Source organism: Dichotomopilus funicola (genome assembly GCF_033296635.1).
Source record: "Dichotomopilus funicola strain CBS 141.50 unplaced genomic scaffold C8A04scaffold_50, whole genome shotgun sequence".
NCBI lineage: Eukaryota > Fungi > Ascomycota > Sordariomycetes > Sordariales > Chaetomiaceae > Dichotomopilus > Dichotomopilus funicola.
Genome location: NW_026944071.1, coordinates 63129 through 84350, shown reverse-complemented (window position 1 = coordinate 84350; position 21222 = coordinate 63129). Strand labels below are relative to the sequence as shown.

Genomic DNA, 21222 nt, shown 5'->3' with positions numbered 1-21222 from the left:
ACACCCCTAACCATGATAACCATGATAGAAAAAAAATCCCGATTGACGACGCCCCTCGCTGTCCAATGCAAAACATGGTGATAACACAGCAGACAAGCAGGCCAACCCAGAGGCCTTGAATCAACCGGAACCCTTCCTCCCAGAAATGAGGAGAGAACAGCAAAAACAAAGGCTGGAGAACAGCCCAGACGACCTAAAAGAGAGATGGGTATTCATTCCAGAGAGCGCCCCAACCGATTAAAAACCCAACCAACCAACGCCAGTGTGTATGTATGCCTTGCCTTGCCTTGTCCTGCCTTGCTCCGTTCATCATGAATCCGAAAAAACGGTGACCTACGCCAAAACGGCCCAGGCAACTCCGGCCCAAACATACCCTGACGACAAATGGAAGTGAGCCGCGTTTGGCTCACGAGTGGGTGTGTCATTAAGACAAACAGACACGATAAAAACAACAACAAAAACAAAACAGCCCCAACCCCAACCCGGAATCAGCCTCGCCCAAAGATCGAGCAGCCAGCCTAATCCAACCCAATCCCCGAATAGAACCAACAGCATAACACAGCCCACCCAGCCATCATTAATCCCTCACCTCGCCTCACCCCCTCCATCCCATCACAAGCATCAAGTCCCCTCTCACGAACGAATCCGTCTTCCCCCACCCACCCCAGCAGCCGCCCGTGCAGCGGTAGCAGCCGTATGCCCCGTAGCACTCGGCGCGCTAACCTCCCGTCTCACATCGCGATCCCGTCCCCTCAATTCCCCGCTGCTCACTTTCCTCCTCACACCCTCAGCAGCAGCACTCCCTTGGCTGGTCCCCGCTGAGACCTTCCGACGGACGTTTTCTCCACCACCAGCAGTATGGCCCGCAGTCCTGCTCTCGGTACGGCGGAGTTCTCCAGTGGCTCTGCTTTCTGTGCGGCGATGGGTTTCACGGCCGGCGGTACGGCTCTCGGTTCTACGGAGATCGCCAGCAGCGCGGCTTTCAGCACGACGGATCTCGGCTGAGCTACCTGTGCGTCGGACGTCGCTGGCATTTGTACGGTCACGGGTACTTCCGGCCCGTTTCACCTCTGCCACGGAGCTCTTAGCCTCGGCTGTGGTGGTATTCGTTGTAGAGGCAGTAGGAGGAGCAGTGGCACTCCCCCCGCTACCTACACGCCCCACACTCCTCGTCCGACCCCTACGCTCTCGGATCTGGGCGAGAGCCTCCTCACGAGTCATGGTGGGCGTCATGGCTGGGTTGGACGCGTCGAAGCTCGGCCTGTCCGGGTCGACGGCTTCGCCTTGTTGTTCTAAGTCACCCTCAGTGGCTTCCTCGCCGATGCGGCCGGTTTGGCGCGAGGGTGTGCGCTGGGCCTTGAGGAGACGCTGGGCGAGTGTGGGCGGGTCGTCAGCGGTGGGCTCGGAGCGGAGAGGGACTTTGGTGGTGGTTGTTGTGGTTGGGTAGTGTGCTGTGGTGGTGTGGGGGCGGGCGGGTTGTTGGACTGAGGTACGGGTTGACGGGAGAGGGTCGGTGAGTGGGCCGGAGAGGGAGGAGGTTGGCTCTGGGATGGTGATGAGGTGCTCCGCGGGGTAATGGGAGGTTGTGGCTAGGAGGGTTGATGCCTTCTCCTCAGCTTCGTCCGCTTGTTCGTCTTGCTGGTGGTGGGCATGTTGCTCCTCTGCAACAGGGCCTGGCGTGGTCGGGATGTTAAACACCGGTGTGGGCTCCTGTCGGTGGGGCGCGTTAAGCAGAGACAACAGCGACGTCCGCTCCTTGTTGTTCCCCACGGCAAAATCGGGGGGCTCGACGGACGGCGAGCGGCGGTATAGCGGATCACTGTCAGTAGGTGTGATGGGCTGGCCTGAGCTGGAGTCAGTAACCGTAACACCTGACGAAGCAATCGACCTGGCAGCAAGCATGGCCTCGGCTTCCGCCTCCGAGACGGTGCGGAAGATGCCCTCCTCTGGTAGGAAGATGGTGCTCCGCCGGGACGCCTTCTCCTTCTCCTTCTTCGCTTTCCGGTATAGTTCCGTCTTGGTCCGCCTGGAGTAACCGGGTTTGCCCTCAGACGAAGCAGGACGACTCTCGCTCGCCGAAGTGGGACGACTCTCGCTAAGAATCATCGTGTCTCCAGCGTCCGAGATAAGCATGCTGTTCCGCTTGCGCGTGCTGGACCGCTGCACTGACATCCTACGCAGATCCTTGCTGGCGGCACACATCTTGAGCTCGCACTCGGCCTGGAGGAAGTCCACCTGCTCGAGCGCCCGGTTTGCGCGCTGCTTCTCCCACTCCCACAACATCGTCATGGTTTCGATCTCCGGATCCCCGCTCGCAAACTCTGAGACCGACGACCGCCGGGCGCGTTTCCGGGGCTTGTCTGAGTTTTCCTGCTCGCTCTCCGATGCAGCACGCGTAACCTTGCGCTCCTCCCTTGACAGCACCCTGATGGTCTCCAGCTCCTGCTCTAGCATCTTGGCGCGGCCCAGCGCCCGATCCAGCTTCTCCTGCAGTGCGATCATGTTGGACTGCGCGTCAAACGCCTCCTGTTCACGGACGTCGGCACGGTCACGCTCAGCGCAAAGCTGTTCCTCAGCGGCGTTCTGAGCTGCCAGGCTATTTTTCAACTCTTCCTGCGCCTTGGCCAGCGCGCTCTGCGCCCCTACCAGCGCACTCTGCTCCTTGCATCTCTCTTTATGGGCGCGGCGGCCCTGTTGTTTCCAATTGTCTTCGGCGTGTAGGTGCATTTCTTTAAAGCGGTCGTAGTTTTCCTGTTGTTGCTATTGTCAGCACTCACTCCCTCAACCCGCCAAAAAGAAAACGTGCAGAAAACGTACCTTCAACTCCTTAAACCTCTTCGTAACCTCCGTCTCCCGCTCCTTACTCTCTTTCAATTGCCCCTTAAGACCGTTCGCCTCATCCTGATACCGGCGCATCTCCGCCTCGGCCTCCTCGCGACCCAGTATGGCGCGCTGCAGTGCCGCACGCTGCATCGCTGCATCAGCTGCCTTGCGCTCAAGCGCCCTCTTCTGCTGCTCCATAGCATTGTATTGGTGGACTCTCTCGTGCACCGAGCTGTCGCGGGCTGGTGCGCTCTCGCCCAGCTTCATCATCATGCGCTCCTGTTGGTTAGGTGAGAAAAGGTGCGAGTCGCGCGGTGTGTTGAGAGACACGGGTTGTAGTGGCTGACCGCCGCCGTTTCCAGGACTCGACGGATCAGACATCGTCGAGTGCTGGGGTTTGGGAATTGTGTTATTGGTGTCTCATGCAAGCCGTTGCAGGATGTTGTCGTTGTGTTGTGAAGTGAATTGTGTTGATTTGACGCGTGTTGAATAATTCGGATGCGACGGATGCCGCGACTGACCGAGAAATTGCGGGCAATCGATCGATTTTACCGGGGAGAAAAGCTGAAGAACCTTATGCCTGGCTGTTGTGGGTTGATGATGCAAGATGCAATTGAGAAGCCCGATAACTATTGTGGTGCGAGCACAATACCTTCAAAATCGGATTCTTCCTGGATGTTGTCCTGGTTGTTAGTTTAACGTACTGCGCGTGACCGTGCGTGGATTTGTGTGTGGAACTGCCCGTTGATTTGGCGGGCAACGGTTTAATTTGCTGGAAATATTTACTGGGCCCAGTTCCCCGGATTGCGCCAATGGCTGTCCGTTTTTTCGATAAGGGGGTCGTGCTGAGGTTGCCATGGGCGACAGAATTCCGGGAAAGGAAGTGGGTGGAGTCCGCAGCCTCGCATGCGTTTTCCCCAAACAGGCCGACGCAATTGGCACAGAGCGGATTGCTGTCCCGATGGAGTTGGAGTCCATCCTCATCCCACTTCAGCCTCGCTTATCCGGCCAAGCCGTCGGCGATCTGGCAACTTTGGGTGCGGAGCATTGAATTTTGTCCGTTTGGGGCTGTGTTATACGTCCTTTTGAAGCAAGCCGTTTTCTCTTGTTTTCTCTCTCTTCCTGTTCGTTGCCAGTTCCCCTCCTCGATATCACCGTCGATTCCAACGAAATATCCACCCAATTGGCCTCTTTGGTGCTTGACACGCAGCTCGAATCCGATCCCCAACATGGCCGAAGAAGCTTCTGCCCGCCGGCGCAAGCCTGAGCCCGTTGAATCGCAAGATGCGAGTTCCCCGGAGAAGCCGAAGCAGAAATCCACGAAACAAAAAGTCAAGGATAGCGAGTCCTACAGCTCGCACGTCCTCGATGCCTTCCGCGTTCTCACCTTCCTGGTCCTCGCCTACATCGGCCTCAGCTACCTCGTGTCCAGCGGCGACACCTACTCCTGGGGCTTCCCCACCGCACCCCGATACCTCAAAACGGACTGGTGGTTGAAGCAATTGGTAAGTCCCATTCACTCACTCACTCCCTTTCCCACTTCGACAAAGTCAAGCCACCTCACTGACCGTTTCCCGCCCCGCCCACAGCGTGGTCCGCTGTACCTCACCCCCTCCGAACTCGCCACCTACAACGGCAGCGACCCCTCCAAGCCGCTCTACCTCGCCATCAACGGCACCATCTACGACGTGTCCTCCAACGCACGCACCTACGGCCCGGGCGGCTCCTACCAATACTTTTCCGGCGTCGATGCCGCGCGCGCCTACGTAACGGGCTGTTTCGCCGAGGACCGCACGCCCGACATGCGCGGCGTCGAGGAGATGTACCTGCCGATCGACGACCCGGTTGTGGATAGGCATTGGACGGCGGCGGAGTTGGCGGAATTGAAGAAGGAGGAGCGCGCTAAGGCGGAGAAGAAGGTGCATGATAATTTGTCGCATTGGGTCAATTTTTTTAAGAATAGTCCCAAGTATGACTTTGTTGGGTATGTGAAGCGGCCGGAGGGCTGGCCGGAGTCGGAGCCGGTGAGGCAGTTGTGTGACCAGGCGGCGAAGGGCCGGAAGAAGAGGGTTGTGCCTAAGGAGAAGCAATAGGCAGTTTAGCAGGACGAGGGTTCGAATAGACGGTGGACTGGTTGTGGGATGGTTTGGATATTTTTGCGCTTCACATATGGAAATAAAGTCACTAAGACAAAACACCACAGATTGCCAGGGTTGGCACACCCAAAGTCGAACGCAAATTGTAACAAAGGCACATGTACAGATACTGTGAGCTTATAACAAGAAAAAAATGCAGGCCAACATCACCACCGCCACACCAGGTATCTACAACCCTTCACAACCACCTCCACTCCCCATTACCCCTCTTCCACTCAACCCTATTCACTCCCACTCCCCTACAAAAACAGCACAGCCGCCATACCCGCCGCAGCAAGCGCCATACCACCCGGCACACCAACCACGCCGGCAGCACCAGGTGACGACGCGCTGGCCGGGGCGCCCGTGCCAGACGGGTTGGTCCCATCCGTCGTGCCAGTGCCGGTGGTACCACCGGCGCCGGCCGCGCCGCCCGGTACGACGGTTGAGGCGCCGGCTGCGAGGGCCTTGAAGGACTCGAGGGTGCGGGATTTGTTCGCGGCGCTGAGGAGAACAAGGTGTCAGTATTCTAGTTTGTGTGAATGTTTTAGGACAGTAAGGTAGGGAGGGACTCACGGCTCATTGATAACCATCACCATGCCATTCTCGCAGTGCTTCCCCTGGGCACAGTACAGCCACAGCGGCTGGGTGTTGTTGACCTGGATGGTGTAGGTCGGGATCATGCCCTGGGCGGCACTGGCAGCGGCGGGCAAGAAGCCCGAGTGGAAGCCGGCGATGCTCGAGTTGTGCTGGTTGATGGGCTGGCACGGCTGGTCGAAGGTCGACTGCGTCACCGTGTGGTTGCCCGCGTGGAACTGGAACTGCACGAACTCGCCGGGCTGGGCGACTAGCCGGTTGGGAGAGAAGGTCAGGCTGCCGTTCATGGCGACGGCGACGGACCAGGTTTTTTGGGCTGTGAAATTCTGTCAGTTGTTTGTGGTCCTCGGTTTAGCTGGCTGTTTTCCTCTTGTAGTACTCACCGGACGCCACGCTGGCGAGAGCGCCGAGGAGGAGTGTTGTCAACTGCATCTTTGCGGTGTTTGTTTATGTGTTTTATCCGGAGAGAAAATATCCAGCTCCCGTCGTCAAAAGAGTGACTTGAAGAACAAAAGCGACTCGCGCTTATTATGTACGGAACGAAATAGACAGGACTAGCCTGTGTCACGATGAAGATTACACGAAAAAGAGGTGACGAACACCAAAAAGAATAGAAGCGGGGGAAAAGAAACGGGGACCTCGAGCTGATGACTATCCACAGATACTGACAGAAGGAGAGGGAGGGGGGCAAGAATACCGGGCCTGAAGATCAGGACGGCATGAATTATAAGAGTTTCCGAGAGGGCCTGGGGGAAGGCCGGCGGGTCGTCTGATGTGTTGCGACTTGCAGCAACCCCCAGCCATGGCAGCGGCGAGTTCGAGTTGCGGAGGCGCCAGTAGTGAGTTTGGGAGGGCCGAGTTGTAAGGGGCTTTGTTCTCGTTGATGCAGGGACCGGGGTCATGTTTGAAGTTTTTGAAACATCACGACGGTTTTGCCCACGACAGTTTGCGAGTCTAGCGCACTTGATGCCATGCTGTGGCGAATCAGAAGAGCCAGAGACGGGGAAAACAAGAAACAAATTCTCGAGGGCGCTCTCCTCTTCCAAGACAAGGTTCATTTGTTCAGGTGAAGCGTGTCTGAACTGAGAGGCAGCCTCCTGTCAGGCGTTGCCTTTCTTCAAAACGGCGATGAAGGTGAACTCGAGCGAGTCCGACAATACCTGGTACGTTTCAACGCTTAGTCTCATCCGTCAGCACCGCGCTGGGACGAATAATGCCCAGCCTAGAAACGCCCAAGCATGGTTTGCTGCTAAACGATTGCCTCACAGGCTGTTGCATTTCCGGAGTCGATACCTATTGTCACTTCTTGAGCAACAGTATAAAAAAGCGCTGGACAGCGGAAACATAAGTTGCCGGGCTTGGTTGCAAGTTATGAGCATCCCTCATCTGGTCAGCCCATGCGTGCCGCGCCTCGACCACGTTGACGGGCCGGACTGTGCCAGCGGCCCCGCGTGCAACTAGTTGGTGAGATCGTGCACTTTTTCGACCGGACGAAGTAGAAGCCGAAAATAAGGTTGCGCTTTCTCACACTGCGCCGCATCTTGTCGTGGGGCATTTTGGAGGGGAAGCGCCTGGACCGCCTCAACCGCCCACTAACCTGCCCCACATGGCCGCCCAGAAGGGGTCGTCGACAGGGGTGCATGGCCTTCTGCCGGAGCCTCTGACACATGTCAAACATCTTGGAGTTTCAAACCCGCCACTGAGCGCTTCGGCTCCTGGAATTTTTTGAGCCGCCGAAAATATTTTATTCGGGTCAAGAATGAGGCCTGGCGAGAAGCTAACATGATGTGTATGATTTACTGCATTTTGCTTGGAAGAAGTTGGTGCACATGGTATCGCTGCCCAAGGAAGAGGTGAATACTTACATTAACGTGAAGAATGAAGAATTATATGGATATAGTTAAAATGGAAAGCTACATGGAATACAGTAATAAGGTGACTGGGAAATAAGTTTCGGGAAAAACAAGCGGCAACGGTGATTTGGAGTTTTTCAAGCGTTTGAGATCACTTCATGTTAAGAACTGACTCTATTTAACTTATTTCATTACACCTCAATTGTGGCACAACAAGATATGGGCCTTGATGCCAGAGGACAAATTGACTTCGAAAGGACCTTCTGTATGACTACCAATCTGAGGCTCCCAATGGGCACCGGAACCGTAACTCGGCGCTGGGTTCCCCAACTCACCCAACCCACTCGAAATATGCTCATCTCCCAAAACAACAGGCCGACGATGGGCCTACGCTGCCCCGTGCGTCGTTCAAGCTGAGCAAGTTTTGATGATCTCCCTCTGTCAACTGAGATGCTGGCGGATTTCGGTCAAATGAGGACGCTGTGGTCTTTCTCGAGTGCTCATCCTGGTGGGCCGTGTCGTAACGGCTGCCGTGATAGAATGGAGCGTTCCCTGGTGGCGAGGTTGCTGGTTCTGGAGGAACACTGGCCACCGCCCACATTCCTAAGCCAACCACCATGCTTAGGATAAACCCGAATGACTGAACCCCGTCCACCGCGGAGCTAACCAAAAGGACACATTATGGCCCTTCTAGGTTGGCGAGGGAGAAAACCACCGAGATGAGCCACCTTCCCAACAGTTGGTATCCATAGCCCATCGCCGAGGACATCCCTAGAAAGTATGTCTGACCATGTCAGCTCACAAATCCATCAACAACTGCGGGACAATCTTCTCTAAATCCTCAACCTGCACCACACGTTAGCTTTACCCACCCAAACCAGGTCGAAATACGCATATCCGCGAAAACTCACCTCCAAAAACCCCCCTTCTCTCTCCACCGCCGCCCTCGCAATAGCCTCTCTCACAAACACATCCATATACCTCGTCACAGCAGCATTCGCATCCCTCGTAATCCTCGTCCCCTCTTTCTCAAAAAACGAATGTAATATCCTCGTCAACAACTCCGGCGGAATCCGTCCCCTATCATCATCCTCATCCTCATCATCCACTACTCCCTCCGGTTCATCATCCTCCACTTCCACCACTTCCCCATCTCCTTCCCCTTGCCCGTCTTCCTCCTCCTCCGCAGCAGCAAGCGACCGTTTCTTCCCCCGCGCAGCACCTCCTCCCCGGCCTCGTGAGGGTGTACCTCCGTTAGCTCCGCCGCCTCTTCCTCTCGTCGCGCCGGAAGCGGACGCACCACCCCGGCCTCGTGCGCGTCCACGCCCTCGGGCTTGGTTTTGTCCACGGGATGCCGATGCTGCGGCTGATGTTGCTGGTGGGCGTGGTGGCATTGTCAGAGGGAGGGGTTGCTGTTCTTGTCGGGTTGTGGGTGGGGACAAGGTATGTTTTTGTTTTAGTGGTCGTGCTTTTGATGAATTTACAGTGATATCTCGGAGAGTGAACGCAGAATGTTGGTGAGTTCCAATTGTGGGAAGTGGTGGGTGTTTGAGGGGTGTGTTTAGTGAACGTGGTAAACGCGTTCGCGAATCTTACGTAACGCGCTTCGGCCCAATATGGGTCAACTATAAAACCCATCACGGGGTCAAATTCATGGATTCATGGGAAAAGCCCAGGAGCAAAGAAATCACCATAAATTGGCCTGTACTATGGGATCTATGAGTCGCACGTAACAAATGGAAACACCCACGCGAAGTAATGGAGACCCCACGCCAGATGGTAGCAAGGAATAACCGGGAATGGCTCAAAGAGTATAAATTACAGCGGGTGACCGGCCCATCCGCGTCCCAAATAACGCCAGATATGCCCAGTTTTTTTTACCCCGCATACCCAACGTCCAGAAGCGTTGTTGCTGCCTGCCACGAAGGATCCCCATCTCCTAGCTCGACGTCCCCGAACGCCCTGACATCCCCTCAGCCGAATCCACCACTCCAGCCGAAATTAGCGCCCAACCGCTCCCATCATGGATGGTATTTTGTACAGTAATTCAGGCAATTTAACCAGAGCCGCCCTTGAAGGCCTTGCCGAAGATCAGGACCTGGAGCTGGTCATAGATCGACAGCACACCAGCACCGGCAACACCACGGAGGATGTTGGCACCGGCACCCTTGAAGAGCGACTTAACACCTTCCTTGGCAACAATCTGCTGGAAGGCATCGAACGAGCTCTTGTACTTGACGGCCTCGCCAGAGGTCATCATCATGCGACGACGGACGGTATCAAGGGGGTACGAGGCGATACCGGCACCGGTGGTGACGCACCAACCGAGCAGGAAAGAGGCGAGGAAGTTGTTCTGGAGGGAGCCGACCAGGACGACGGGCTTGAAGGAGTCGTACATGCCGAAGTACAGACCACGGTAGACGACGATACCGGCGACGGAGGGACCGAAACCACGGTACAGACCAGCGATACCGTCAGTGGCCATCGTCTTGCGGTAGACGTCGATCAGGCCGTTGAACTGGCGCTCACCACCCTTCTTGGCAGACTTGGCGTCGTTGGCCAGACGGGTACGGGCGTAGTCAAGGGAGTAGACGAAGAGGAGCGAGGTGGCACCGGCAGCCTAGCACATGTCAGCAAATGATTCCTACGAGAATTGGGGAACGGTCCAAACATACACCACCGGACGCCAAGTTACCCGCCATCCACTTGGCGTAGCCATCGACGTCCTTCTTGTAGCCGAACATCTTCTTGAACTTGTCACGGAAGGCGAAGTTCAGGGCCTGGGTAGGGAAGTAACGGATGACGTTGGCGGTGTTGCCACGCCACAAGGCCATGACACCCTCGTCGGCGGTGGTACGGCGGAAGCAGTCGGCAATACCATTGTAGCGGCGGTCAAGACGGCCAGCCTTGATCATCTCATCCTGCGTGGGGGTTAGCCTGATGCCCAAACTATCGGACGATGTGATGCCAATTTTTTTGCCGGGCCACAAGCGCGATTTTCACGTGACATCGATCGTTGTGATCGGCACCGTGGTCGCAAATTGCGGCTCAAGGCTCGATTCCGAGACCATCGACAAAAACGGCGATCCTTGGATTTGCACGTACCTGGTTCTGGACGAGGAGCTTGATACGCTCAATGGGGGCAGCGGCAGTCTTCGAGACGGCGGCGGAAACACCACCCACTGTTGGGGAATGTCAGCATCATGTTTTATCGTTGGGCCAGCTGCGGCACAGTCGCCCAGCGGCAGCGATGGCAATCGATCGGAAGGCCGTCAATCCGGCAAAAAGGTACGAGGGCTTCACATACTCAGGAAGTCGACCACGAAGGACTGGAAGGATACGTATTAGCAGGTTGTCCATGCCGTTTCATCGATTGCTGCCCCAAAGCCACCCAATCCCCCTGCAATCGACGGCCGGCCCAAGCTCACGAAGCGTTCGCAAACCGCAAATACCAAGCATCGAACACATTCTTCAACACCGATTGGCATTTGCGATTGGGATAGCGGTGCTCGCCGAGGGCAGAGTCCGACGATTTCCAGGGGGTCGAGCGATTTTCGAGACGAGGGGTTGCGGCGACTTACCGGCATGCCGAAGATCTTGATATCCTCCTTGTTAGACATCTTGACGGTTTGATCAAGAGCGACTGTGAAAATTAAGAAGGGAGTGGAGAGGGTAATCCAAGCTCTGCTGTGAGAGTCGAGGAGGTTGCAGGATGTCGCGCGAAAATAAATTCTGCGAGCCTGGGAGATGGGGGGGGAAGAGGGAAAAAAATTCGCAACGAGCTCGGCAGCGATCAGCTTTTGAGGTGCGAGTCTTTCCGGCCCCTGGTCCCGCTACGCGCACGGGCCAGTGAGACCCAGCCACTGGAGGGGGCACGGTAACGACTGGGCAGCGTTGGTTCTTTCCAAACTTGAGGTTGCCAGTGGCGCGACGGATTTGCAATGCCGGCAAAGCCCGACGGGCCCAGTCTTTTTGTTGCAACAGCAAAGTTTGAACGGCCTAACGGGAATTTCATTCACCGCACGACAGATGGGTCTCTCAAGTATCAGATTTTTTGTTACCGAACCAGTGATGGTGAGTGATGGTTGTCAAGGGACACGGCAATTACTAGAATCTACATACTATGTAAAGCTCAACCTGTCTACTTGATAAATATGAATACCCAAGTCAAATTCGCACCAGGTTGCTGGTGGTTGGTTTGCTCTTGTTGTTGAAATCCTGCTCGGCTGAATGGTTCCACGAGGCGAAAACTCCCGAGGAACAATCGCGACCAATGGCATCGCCACAATCGGACCCAGCTCGAAAACTTTTTGGTGTTGTTTCCAGAACCCCCAAAAAAGCCCAATCCCACGCGAGATCCACAACTGGCCGCTCTTATCTCCAGGTAGGGCTTGGCTGATACCTCGGGAATTGAAGTCGTCTTCGAGGCTTGAGGGTTCCCAGACGAAGGATATTCAGCAGTCAACAACTCGAACGAGCAACAGGCCGACGAGGTATTTTGGTTGCAACGGAAAGCGCCCGTTCTAATTTTGCCCTGATCTTGCAACCAGCCGTTTTGCGGCTGTGGCGCTGGAAATGCATCCTTCAGGCACTGCCTAGGGAATTTAGGGCATCGTCACATAGCTAGTGGGCTAGATGCAACCGTCATTGCATTCTAAGGCAAACGCAACTCGGTGAGAGATGCCTGGATTATCAAACATCCTCCAGGACGTCGACACTGTCCAACGGCCAAACAAGCCTGTCTCACAAAGGGATGAGGAGAGGAACCGGTCATGGGCGGAAAATTGAAGGATATTGATTCTTCATGCTCACCAGCACGCTCGGTCCCTTTTTTCGGGACGTCGTCAACGCCCTGGGGCTCTCACAGCATTCATCTCGGTACGCTCGACAGTTTGATCATAACTCAGCCCTGGCAGGGCGAAGCGGCGGCGTTTGTTCGTATCTTGATGCAATTCCAGTCTAAGGAACCTGGAGCACTTCCGATCCCTATGCTACACCGACCGAGTTGCAAATGAATCCCAAATCCCAGAGACGTAACCATGCCCGAGTAACCGTAACCCCAAGCGAACCGCCGTTACCAAAGTCGCATTTCGCACGCCTGCCAGATCCCGTCGATATGATTTATGGGACGTTTACTCGGCCGCACCGACAGCGCGAGCTGCGGTTTCTTCGTTAGCAACCAGATTCGATGCATCTCTTCGCTGGAACTTCAAAAACACCACGTACTGTAGATCTTCATCTTGCTGTGACCCACGACCTGCTTGATTTGCCCCTTCTCCTCCAGGTCCTTCAGGCACCTCCGAGCGAGGGAGCCATTGATCTTAAGCCTGTCGACGAGGGTGGCAATGGTGACGAGGCGGTACGACTGGACGTCCTTGTAGAGCTTGTCGGAAGTGGCCTTGTCGAGGATGACGGCGTGTTGGGCCTTGTCCTTGACTGGATTGGAGATGGCAGCGTTAGTGGTCGTTCGACGCGATGCGTTAAATGGCTCCGATTGCGAAAATGATGCGCTTACCCTTCCCCTTGGACCACTTCTTCTTCTGCTTCTTCGCACCAGCTGCTGCGGGAGCCATTTTGAATGTATGTTCTGGTGGTTGAATGAAGGTTGGAGTCGATGGTAGAGCCGCAAAGGCGGGGATTTTTTTGGCTGGAGAGCGCGAACGCCGGCGGATGCCAAAGCTTAGGTTAACCGAGCCCTAACCAATTGTGGCGTTGTGAGTGGCTGCACGCCCGCCCAGACCACTCTTGGCGGGGCCACCAAAAAATTCACGACCACCACCAACGCTTCAAGGGTTTCTGTGTCGGTCGTTCTGCACGCCAAACTCCTAATCCATCACCACCCTCAGCTTTTCAGCCAACCGACAACCGCAAAAATGTCTGAAGGTGAAGTCGAGGTCGCCTCCTCCAGCTACGAGGTCCTCCCCAAGGAGGTCCTCGCTGAGGTTGGCAGCGTCAAGCTATTCAGTACGTCAATCCCGCGCAACCGCAATTCGAGATGCCGTCGACGACCGAAAACACGATCTAGGGAACGACATCACTAACCTGTTGCCAATTGCAGACCGCTGGAGCTACGAGGATGTTGAGATCCGGGACATTTCCCTGACGTAAGACCACACTCTCCAATTTTGCGACGACAACAAGGGCCACTTTCCGATTGAGGAGGACGGAATCGCTTGGGAGGGATACATTTTCGTTGCAGCGGGACTTGGAGGCTAATGGGAATTTCGCAGCGACTACATTCAGATCCGGTCCCCGGTCTACCTCCCTCACTCTGCTGGCCGTTATGCCGCCAAGCGCTTCCGCAAGGCCAACTGCCCCATCATCGAGCGCCTCACCAACTCGCTGATGATGCACGGCCGCAACAACGGCAAGAAGCTGTTGGCCGTCCGCATCGTTGCGCACGCTTTCGAGATCGTAAGGACCGGCCTCGAGATTTTTGGGGAAATTAGGGACACGAGACACAGACCCTGCTAACAATGCTTCCAGATCCACCTTATGACCGACCAGAACCCCATCCAGATTGCCGTTGACGCCATCGTCAACTGCGGCCCCCGCGAAGACAGCACCCGTATCGGTTCTGCCGGTACCGTTCGGAGGCAGGCCGTCGATGTGTCGCCCCTCCGCCGTGTCAACCAGGCTATCGCTCTCCTCACAACCGGTGCCCGCGAGGCGTCGTTCCGCAACGTCAAGTCGATCGCCGAGTGCCTTGCTGAGGAGCTGATCAACGCTGCCAAGGGCAGCAGCAACTCGTACGCCATCAAGAAGAAGGACGAGTTGGAGCGTGTGGCCAAGAGCAACCGGTAAAGGGTTATTTTGGTGGAAGGCATATTGGACCGGGGCGGGACAGGTTTTACGGCTATCATTACGGGGCTACTTTTGCGCGTTACGGTCTGGGATGCATGGCATTCTTGTCACACAGGCACAACTAGGGTCTCGCAAAAATGGGGGCAAATGGTGATCTTTGACAAGAACGGCGTCTTGTGGCTTTGTGGTGTGTGGTCATGTGCTATGCTCATAACGTGGAGTTTAATGGCTTCTATCCCGATGCTCGTGACAGAAAGAAGTGACGATGAAAATGGTATCGCGATCTAGCCCGTAGCCTGTATCAAGACAGTCCCCAAAGACGGCACTATGACCAGGCCGAGACATAAGCCGAGGCCCAAGGAATGAAATAAAGCAACAATTCAACGCAAATCCTTTCCTCTCAAACCTTCTTCACACTCCTATCCACCTCCACTCTCAAAAACATTCCCACATGCGGAATCCCCTCCTCAAACCACTTCCCCATCCCCTCATCCACCTGAAACCCACACCTCTTCCAAGCCTTGACCGCACCCTCCTGCGCATGACAACACACCAACCCATTCCACTTCGGCGGCGTCGCCGGCACCCCAGCCGCCGCGCTCCCCGGCTGCTCCATCCCCAATTGCTCAAACCCGCGCTCGGTCGGGCTCGGGTCAAAGTAATCTGGGTGCGTCCGTATCCAGTCCAGTGCTGCGTGCACGAGCTGGGCGGCGATGCCGCGGCCGCGGAACTCGCGGAGCACAGCGAGCCGGCCGAGCTTGACGTAGGGCTCGATGCCGTCGTGGAAAGCGGTGGGACGATCTGGGGCGAAGGTAGGTTTTGGGGGAATGGGAGCGGGTTCCTTGGACTCGGTGACTTCTGACGCAGTTGCTGCTGCTGTTGAGGTTGCTACTGTAGTAGAAGCCGTGGAAGACTCGGAAGACACGGAAACCAACTTCTCATCAACATAAACCCCGCCGTTGACAGGGTGCGGAGCATGCGGGAACGGCACCAGCCTGAGCGTGCCGATAGGCAGCGACTGCGTCTCGCTTTGGCGGGGGCGCAAGATCTCGCCCGTGGCCGGGTCGGTTACGGCGGGTTGGACGGTCTTGTTGACAGAGGCGTAGATGACCCAATGCGCGCAGCGGGCGTCATCGGAGTCGAACTCGTTCTCCTGAGGGATCTGCTGTTCCTGCACAAAGACTTCCGTGCGCACCTTCATGGCGTCGATAAAAGTACGTGGGATCGACGCCGCGTGGGGTTGCTCATCGGGAGGGGAGTGGCGCTCCCAGGGGAGAGCGGTGGGCTCGAGGAGGGCGATGAAGGGTGTGCCGGAAGTGCCCATGTTGACGGGTTATTTTACCGGTGTTGAGACTTAAATGGGGTGTTTAGAGTTGTTCCTTTGTGTTTCTTTCTCTTTTTTTTTTGGTGAGGGTTGCGGTAACGGCCGTTGAAGAATATTGAGAGGCAAAATAAATATCACATTCAAAATGGAGTCTCCACTGCGCGAAACGATACCTTCCCAATTTGGGCATTTCAACCCATAATATCTCCAACCATCTGACTCCAACCTACTTACTCCCGCGCCCCTCTTGCCTCTTGCCTCTCTAACATGCTCTTTGACTTAGGAGGTTGCCCGTGGCGAGAACGCCGTCGTCAGATCGGCGCCGTTTCTGACGCTGCGGGGTATTCTGCAGGGTCTTGGTGGGGTTATCCTGACCACACGCAACGGTTCTGAGGTTCATCTCATCCAGTATTGGTCCCAATAAGTTTATTAGTCAAGTAGAGGACAAGAGCAACTCTTGATAATCTCAACGGAGGCTTCTATGTCTGAGTTACTTCACACAAATATTGGCATAATTTAAGCGAGCACTGCGGACCAAAATGCCTGCTCCCAATAACGAGATCGCGGGAAAACTCGCCGTAATAGCAGGTGCTTCAGGAGGGTATTAACGGTTTGCCCTGGATTCCAGGCCTTGTTTTAAACCAATATATTTAACCTAACACACCTAGGATCGGAGCTGCTTGTGCCAAAGCGCTCTACCTTCAGGGCGCCCACCTCGCCCTGACATACTCCAGCAACAAGGACGGCATCCTCAATCTCGGAAACGAGCTCGCGTCCCTACACACGAGACAGTCACCCCGTACTGACCCCGGCCGCATATCCATGCACAAAGTCGACGTCAGCTCCGCCTCCGACATCGAAACCCTCTTCGCCGACATTCGCACATCCCACGGCCAAGACGGCCCAGATATCCTCATCTCCAACGCCGGGCACGGCAAGCGCATCCCGGACATTGCCGACATCAGTCTCGAGGAGTTCGACTACACGCTCAGCGTCAACCTGCGCGCAGCCTTCATCCTCTCTAAGCTCAGTATCCCGGGCATGACGGCCCGGGGATGGGGTCGGATCATCTTCGTTTCTTCGCTTGCCGCGCGCGGAGGCGGGATTAACGGGTGCCATTACGCTGCCAGCAAGGCTGGGTTGCACGGGCTGATGAAGAGCTTGGCGGGGAAGCATGCCAAGGATGGAATCACGGTGAATGACGTGGCGCCGGCGATGATTGGGGACACGGGCATGATTCCGGATGAAAAGTTTGTGGAAGGCACGCCGGGAGATGTGAGGAACATTCCGGTGGGGAGGTTGGGAACGCCGGAGGAGGTGGCGAATGTGGTGCTGATGTTTTGTCAGACGGGGTATTTGACTGGGCAGAGTGTATTGTTGAGCGGGGGGCTGAAGTAATGGTCTGCGTACCGGGTATGCGTAATTATATACCAGAATGTATGTTACCAAGGTAGGACAGCTTCGAGCATTCCAACTGAGAAATTTTGGAGACGTTACCATTGAATTTCTTTTCAATACGGCCCATGCATCATCATCCAACGCACCCTCTTTCCCAGGTCATATGCCATGGTCCTCTTGCTCTGTAATGGGGTTTAATTATGACTCGAGGAACATATTGACCTGACCCTATCCACAATGGAATCCTCCCCGCTTGGGTCTATCCTCAACCGGGGTCAGTATATCTGCAGATTTAACCCAAATGGATTCTCCTGTTCTTCCTCCGATCCAAGATCGGCTGCAAATCGTAACCAGCGCCATGAACGCTTTATACCTCTCTTTCACCATAATACTCTTTTAACAACTGCCTAATCGTTTCCTTCCCATATTTCTGCTCCATTTCCCTTTCCACCTCGATCATCATCTTCTTCGTCCTGCACTGGCCCATTTTCCGCCGCATTTCCCTTTCTATTTCTCTCATCTTTTCCTTCTCCCTTTTCCGCCTCATTTCCCTTTCCATCTGCCTCTCCATCTCTCTCTCCCTTTCCCTTTGAGTTCGTTCCTCCACTATTCTTTCCATATCTCCCTTCCCCCCTTTCTCCGTCGCCGTCTCGTCTTCCCTTTCCTTTCGTTCCGCCTTCTCCCTCATGGTACTTATAACTGCCATCTCTTCCCTCTTAATTTGTTCCTCCACTATTCTTTTCATTTCTTCCGTTTCCCCCTCCTTCGTTACCATCTCTTCTTCCCTCTCCTCTTGTATATCGTTTTCTTTATCCTCTTCTATTACCTCCTCCTCTCCACCGTTTTCTTTGTCCTCCTTTGCCACCTCCTTTACTTTTGTTTCTAGATTTTCCCTTTCTTCCCTCTCTCTTTCGACCTCAACCTCCTTCACTAGTAACCCCTCAATTTCTCGAAACCGTTCCAACTCCTCCAGGTGGCGTCTCTCATCCCGTAGCCTGTCGTACTTGTGCGCAACACGCAGCTGTGCAAGTTGAGTCTCGTAGTCCTGCATGAGCTGCTGCAGCTCAGCGGTGTGTTGGCTAGCGAGGCTCTTGATGACGGCGGAGGTCCGGTCATCGGGGCCTTGTCCTTCTTCTTCTTTAGCCGGCCCGGAGGAGTGGAAGAGGTCATTTATGTTGGAAGAGCTGAAGGGGCTGGACGGCCGGCTGCGCAGCGGGCTTAGGTTGATTCCTGGAATTTACGTCAATGACTTGATCTCTAAGTTCGCAGGGTCCTTTCGAAACTTACCATCATGATCAATTTGTGCCGTTAACCCTTCCAGTTTGGCAGTGAGTTCCCGCACCGTCGTCTCCAATTTAGCCCGCCGACCGCTCTCCGCCTCGTATTTGACCCTCCACTCGCGGACACGCTCCGCAGTGCGGCGTATATCATCCCGATAATTTTCAATCGCCTCAACCGCAGCCTTGACGGGGCTATCGGCAACGCCGTCATAGCCATCGTCCAGCAAGGTGCTGTAAAGCTTGATGATGTTCTCTCGCCCGAATGGTATTGTGCCACATATCGTCTGGTACAGATGACGGGCACGTAGACTCTTTGGTGATGTAACAGGGGGGATGTGACACGTAGGAGCCATCGAAGAATTCTCCGTAAATCGCTTGAGAGATTCTCGGAGGTAGGTGCATCGTATTGTGGTCCACAACGTGGAACAGACAGGACCGTGCCGCGTCCGACAAGTCGTGATAAACCTGCGGCCGGCGGCGTAACTTCTCCCCGAGAGCGTCAGGTGAGAGTTTCGATACTTGGGATGCGTCCAGCTTCATGAAAGCTTCCCCAACAGCGATCTCTTGTTAAGGCCAACTGAGGGCCAGTCTTCGAGGAGAACGACGCCATTCAGTACTTCGCCGCCTGTGAGGCCCGAGGAACCTGGGGCTCGGGACTGCTGCATTATGGGGGATTTGCTCAACTCGGGAGGATCTTTTGACTCGGGATCTTTGAACTTTAATCGATATCTTTCTTGCCTTGGAAACCCCTATGATGGATGAACGGAACCGTTGAATTGACAAGGAATTATTTTGTAGTTGTTTTTACGACATTGACGATGGTGACTTGCCTGGAAAAGGCTCCCCGCAGCTGATAGATGCATAGTTGATTGGGCTGCTCAGGCGTTGAGCCCCGCAGTTGATATCGAATGTTTGGACAAGGCTTTGGACAAGGCTCTCAATTCTCCCAGGACATGCCAGCCATTTCGCTCACCAATTCACCCTGCATCCTTCCCATCTACCTTTCTCTCCTTCCTTGGCCAGTCGGGACAAACGTCAATTTTCTCTCGCGGGAACCACAACTCCAGCGCCAAGAATATGAGATAGTCCACAATGACACACAGACAAAACAGTTTCCCGGCCCAGATACCACATCCGTAGTATCTCTTCAACCGGTCGATGAGCGCGAAACTCTGCACGCCGGAACGGCCCCGTGTGGCGCTCCAACTCCCAGCGCCATTGGCAGCGTCGTACCCGTAGAACTCAGCCTCGCTAATCGCGCCGGATATACCGTTGTACACGCGCTCGGTCCGCATGGCAACGTTGGTCCACGAATACATACTCTTCACCTGCTGGTGGAACAGCTCGGTGCGCACCTTGTTGGCGCGCATCGAGGCGATGGCTTTGCCGGTAGCTGTGACCAGGTCGTCCTCTTCGGGCTTAGCGAAGACGGTCATATGAGATGGGAGCACTTCGGGGATGCCACCGACGCGTGTGCAGACCACGTATAACCCGCAGCTGGCGGCTTCGACGATGACAGTGCCGAAGGCTTCGGTGAGGGAGGGGTGCAGGTAGATATGGCCGCGCACCATGACGTCGCGGACTTCTTCGTGGCGGATGGGACCGAGCATCTCAACGCGGTCTTGGAGCACGTTTTGCTCGATCATTTGCTCCAGGTCAATGGCCTTGGGCCCGTCGCCGGCAATGATGAAGCGGGTGTGGGGGTGGTTGGCCAGGATTCGTGGGATGGCCGCGGTGAGAAGATCCGTGCCCTTGTTATAGAAGAGACGGGATATCACCACGATGGTGATCATGTCATGCGGACCAAGGGGCCGAGCTGGCGGTGGATGGTGAGGGGCGAAGGATCGTGGTGATGGTTCTGTGTAGTCGAGGGGTTTGAAGTTTTCCGCCACCACGGCATTGGGGATGGCGGAGACCATTAATGGGTCGAGTGACGCTCGAAGTACCGTGTTCTCTTTACTGGAGTGGTATTAGCGGGCCGTGAAGTAGGTAAAAGCAAAGTGAAAATCGTCTTACCATGTGTGGCTCACGCATATGACATGATCCACATCACTGAGACTGAACTTGAGTAACTTGTTGGCGAATATGCTGGCGGCATCCGCAAAGCCAAAAAGCGAATGATCCGTATACACAGTCCGCAGGCCCATGGTCCTGGCGTGGAGGATAGCCTCATGGCACAGGCTGCTGAGGGAGGCATGACCGTGGACAATGTCGATGCGCTCTCTGAGGACAATATTGCGGAAAATGGGAAAAAAAGAGAAGACGGTTGGGAAGCTGGCAGAGCGGTACAGCACAAAGAAGGGAACGTGGTACACTTTTAGGCCGTTGGTGAGATAGCGTACGCCGGTGCGGCCCTTGTACGCGTGTGTGATGATGATGACTTTGTGGCCGCGATCTCGAAGTTTGGATGACAGTTGGTAAATGTGGCTCTCAACGCCGCCAGGTTGCGGGAAAAAAAAATCGCTAACCATAGCGATGTTGTATGTGGGCGCCATGATTGCTGGCACCCTTGGGTGTCATTTTCCCCAGAGATGGGGGCCAGTTTCGTAGTGGGTTGGCGATGTGGGATCACGGTGTGAGATCCGAGATTGGTGTGTTCCGAGGTGAAAGTTGATTGAAATGCTGCGTGTTGTTGAGCCCAGCAGTCCCCTGTCTGCTTGGCAGGGGTGACTTCGGGGCAGTGACAACTCGACGGGTACTCTGATGCGACCACCCCTGGGGTATGACTGAACTGTTTGGGTCGTAACTGGATAACGTTACGAAGTAACTACGAAGTAGTCACGACCGATTCGGGCTTTTCTATTCTTTTCCTCAATCATTCACAACAGCGGTACGGATCCATGACGATAGGTAGGTGTTCAAAAGAGACACCGCCCAGCCCCGAGCAAGATGCTGCCCATGGGAGTCAGGGACACCGCCTGCCAAATCTGGATGAAACCTGAAGGAGGGACGCGCCCCACCCACAAAGTCCCCACTTTCTGCCGGCAAGAAGTGCTGAATCCTGGATC

General features: G+C 55.3%; 11 protein-coding genes across 11 annotated transcripts; 3 read left to right on the top strand and 8 right to left on the bottom strand.

The window, feature by feature from the left end:
• Nucleotides 1-633: 633 nt before the first annotated feature.
• Nucleotides 634-3204, bottom strand: C8A04DRAFT_13583 (uncharacterized protein; the record flags this gene model as incomplete). Its single annotated transcript, XM_062777772.1, has 3 exons — nt 634-1010; nt 1140-2760; nt 2803-3204. The coding sequence occupies 3 exons, from the start codon at nt 3202-3204 to the stop codon at nt 634-636; spliced, it is 2400 nt and encodes a 799-aa protein (XP_062635360.1).
• An 848-nt stretch (nt 3205-4052) lies between these two features.
• Nucleotides 4053-4916, top strand: C8A04DRAFT_38645 (cytochrome b5-like heme/steroid binding domain-containing protein; the record flags this gene model as incomplete). Its single annotated transcript, XM_062784294.1, has 2 exons — nt 4053-4328; nt 4413-4916. The coding sequence occupies 2 exons, from the start codon at nt 4053-4055 to the stop codon at nt 4914-4916; spliced, it is 780 nt and encodes a 259-aa protein (XP_062635359.1).
• Nucleotides 4917-5218: 302 nt separating this feature from the next.
• C8A04DRAFT_38644 (Cupredoxin) lies at nt 5219-5987 on the bottom strand (the record flags this gene model as incomplete). Its single annotated transcript, XM_062784293.1, has 3 exons — nt 5219-5462; nt 5535-5871; nt 5939-5987. The coding sequence occupies 3 exons, from the start codon at nt 5985-5987 to the stop codon at nt 5219-5221; spliced, it is 630 nt and encodes a 209-aa protein (XP_062635358.1).
• A 2219-nt stretch (nt 5988-8206) lies between these two features.
• Nucleotides 8207-8802, bottom strand: C8A04DRAFT_13617 (CENP-S associating centromere protein X-domain-containing protein; the record flags this gene model as incomplete). Its single annotated transcript, XM_062777781.1, has 2 exons — nt 8207-8254; nt 8320-8802. The coding sequence occupies 2 exons, from the start codon at nt 8800-8802 to the stop codon at nt 8207-8209; spliced, it is 531 nt and encodes a 176-aa protein (XP_062635357.1).
• Nucleotides 8803-9464: 662 nt separating this feature from the next.
• On the bottom strand, nt 9465-11028 carry C8A04DRAFT_30387 (ADP,ATP carrier protein; the record flags this gene model as incomplete). Its single annotated transcript, XM_062781362.1, has 5 exons — nt 9465-10028; nt 10084-10329; nt 10514-10590; nt 10716-10737; nt 10990-11028. 5 exons carry the CDS (start codon nt 11026-11028, stop codon nt 9465-9467), a joined length of 948 nt encoding a protein of 315 aa, XP_062635356.1.
• Nucleotides 11029-12540: 1512 nt separating this feature from the next.
• C8A04DRAFT_30386 (ribosomal protein S25) lies at nt 12541-12981 on the bottom strand (the record flags this gene model as incomplete). Its single annotated transcript, XM_062781361.1, has 3 exons — nt 12541-12566; nt 12635-12844; nt 12924-12981. 3 exons carry the CDS (start codon nt 12979-12981, stop codon nt 12541-12543), a joined length of 294 nt encoding a protein of 97 aa, XP_062635355.1.
• A 300-nt stretch (nt 12982-13281) lies between these two features.
• Nucleotides 13282-14212, top strand: C8A04DRAFT_38641 (uncharacterized protein; the record flags this gene model as incomplete). The annotated part of the gene is made up of 4 exons (XM_062784292.1): nt 13282-13372; nt 13467-13512; nt 13639-13822; nt 13895-14212. 4 exons carry the CDS (start codon nt 13282-13284, stop codon nt 14210-14212), a joined length of 639 nt encoding a protein of 212 aa, XP_062635354.1.
• Nucleotides 14213-14612: 400 nt separating this feature from the next.
• Nucleotides 14613-15536, bottom strand: C8A04DRAFT_13649 (uncharacterized protein; the record flags this gene model as incomplete). The annotated part of the gene is made up of 1 exon (XM_062777795.1): nt 14613-15536. The coding sequence occupies one exon, from the start codon at nt 15534-15536 to the stop codon at nt 14613-14615; it is 924 nt and encodes a 307-aa protein (XP_062635353.1).
• Nucleotides 15537-16075: 539 nt separating this feature from the next.
• Nucleotides 16076-16934, top strand: C8A04DRAFT_30383 (3-oxoacyl-reductase FabG; the record flags this gene model as incomplete). Its single annotated transcript, XM_062781360.1, has 2 exons — nt 16076-16137; nt 16205-16934. 2 exons carry the CDS (start codon nt 16076-16078, stop codon nt 16932-16934), a joined length of 792 nt encoding a protein of 263 aa, XP_062635352.1.
• Nucleotides 16935-17627: 693 nt separating this feature from the next.
• C8A04DRAFT_30382 (uncharacterized protein) lies at nt 17628-18567 on the bottom strand (the record flags this gene model as incomplete). The annotated part of the gene is made up of 3 exons (XM_062781359.1): nt 17628-17633; nt 17707-18164; nt 18222-18567. The coding sequence occupies 3 exons, from the start codon at nt 18565-18567 to the stop codon at nt 17628-17630; spliced, it is 810 nt and encodes a 269-aa protein (XP_062635351.1).
• Nucleotides 18568-19191: 624 nt separating this feature from the next.
• C8A04DRAFT_13616 (uncharacterized protein) lies at nt 19192-20709 on the bottom strand (the record flags this gene model as incomplete). The annotated part of the gene is made up of 2 exons (XM_062777780.1): nt 19192-20173; nt 20231-20709. The coding sequence occupies 2 exons, from the start codon at nt 20707-20709 to the stop codon at nt 19192-19194; spliced, it is 1461 nt and encodes a 486-aa protein (XP_062635350.1).
• Nucleotides 20710-21222: the final 513 nt, after the last annotated feature.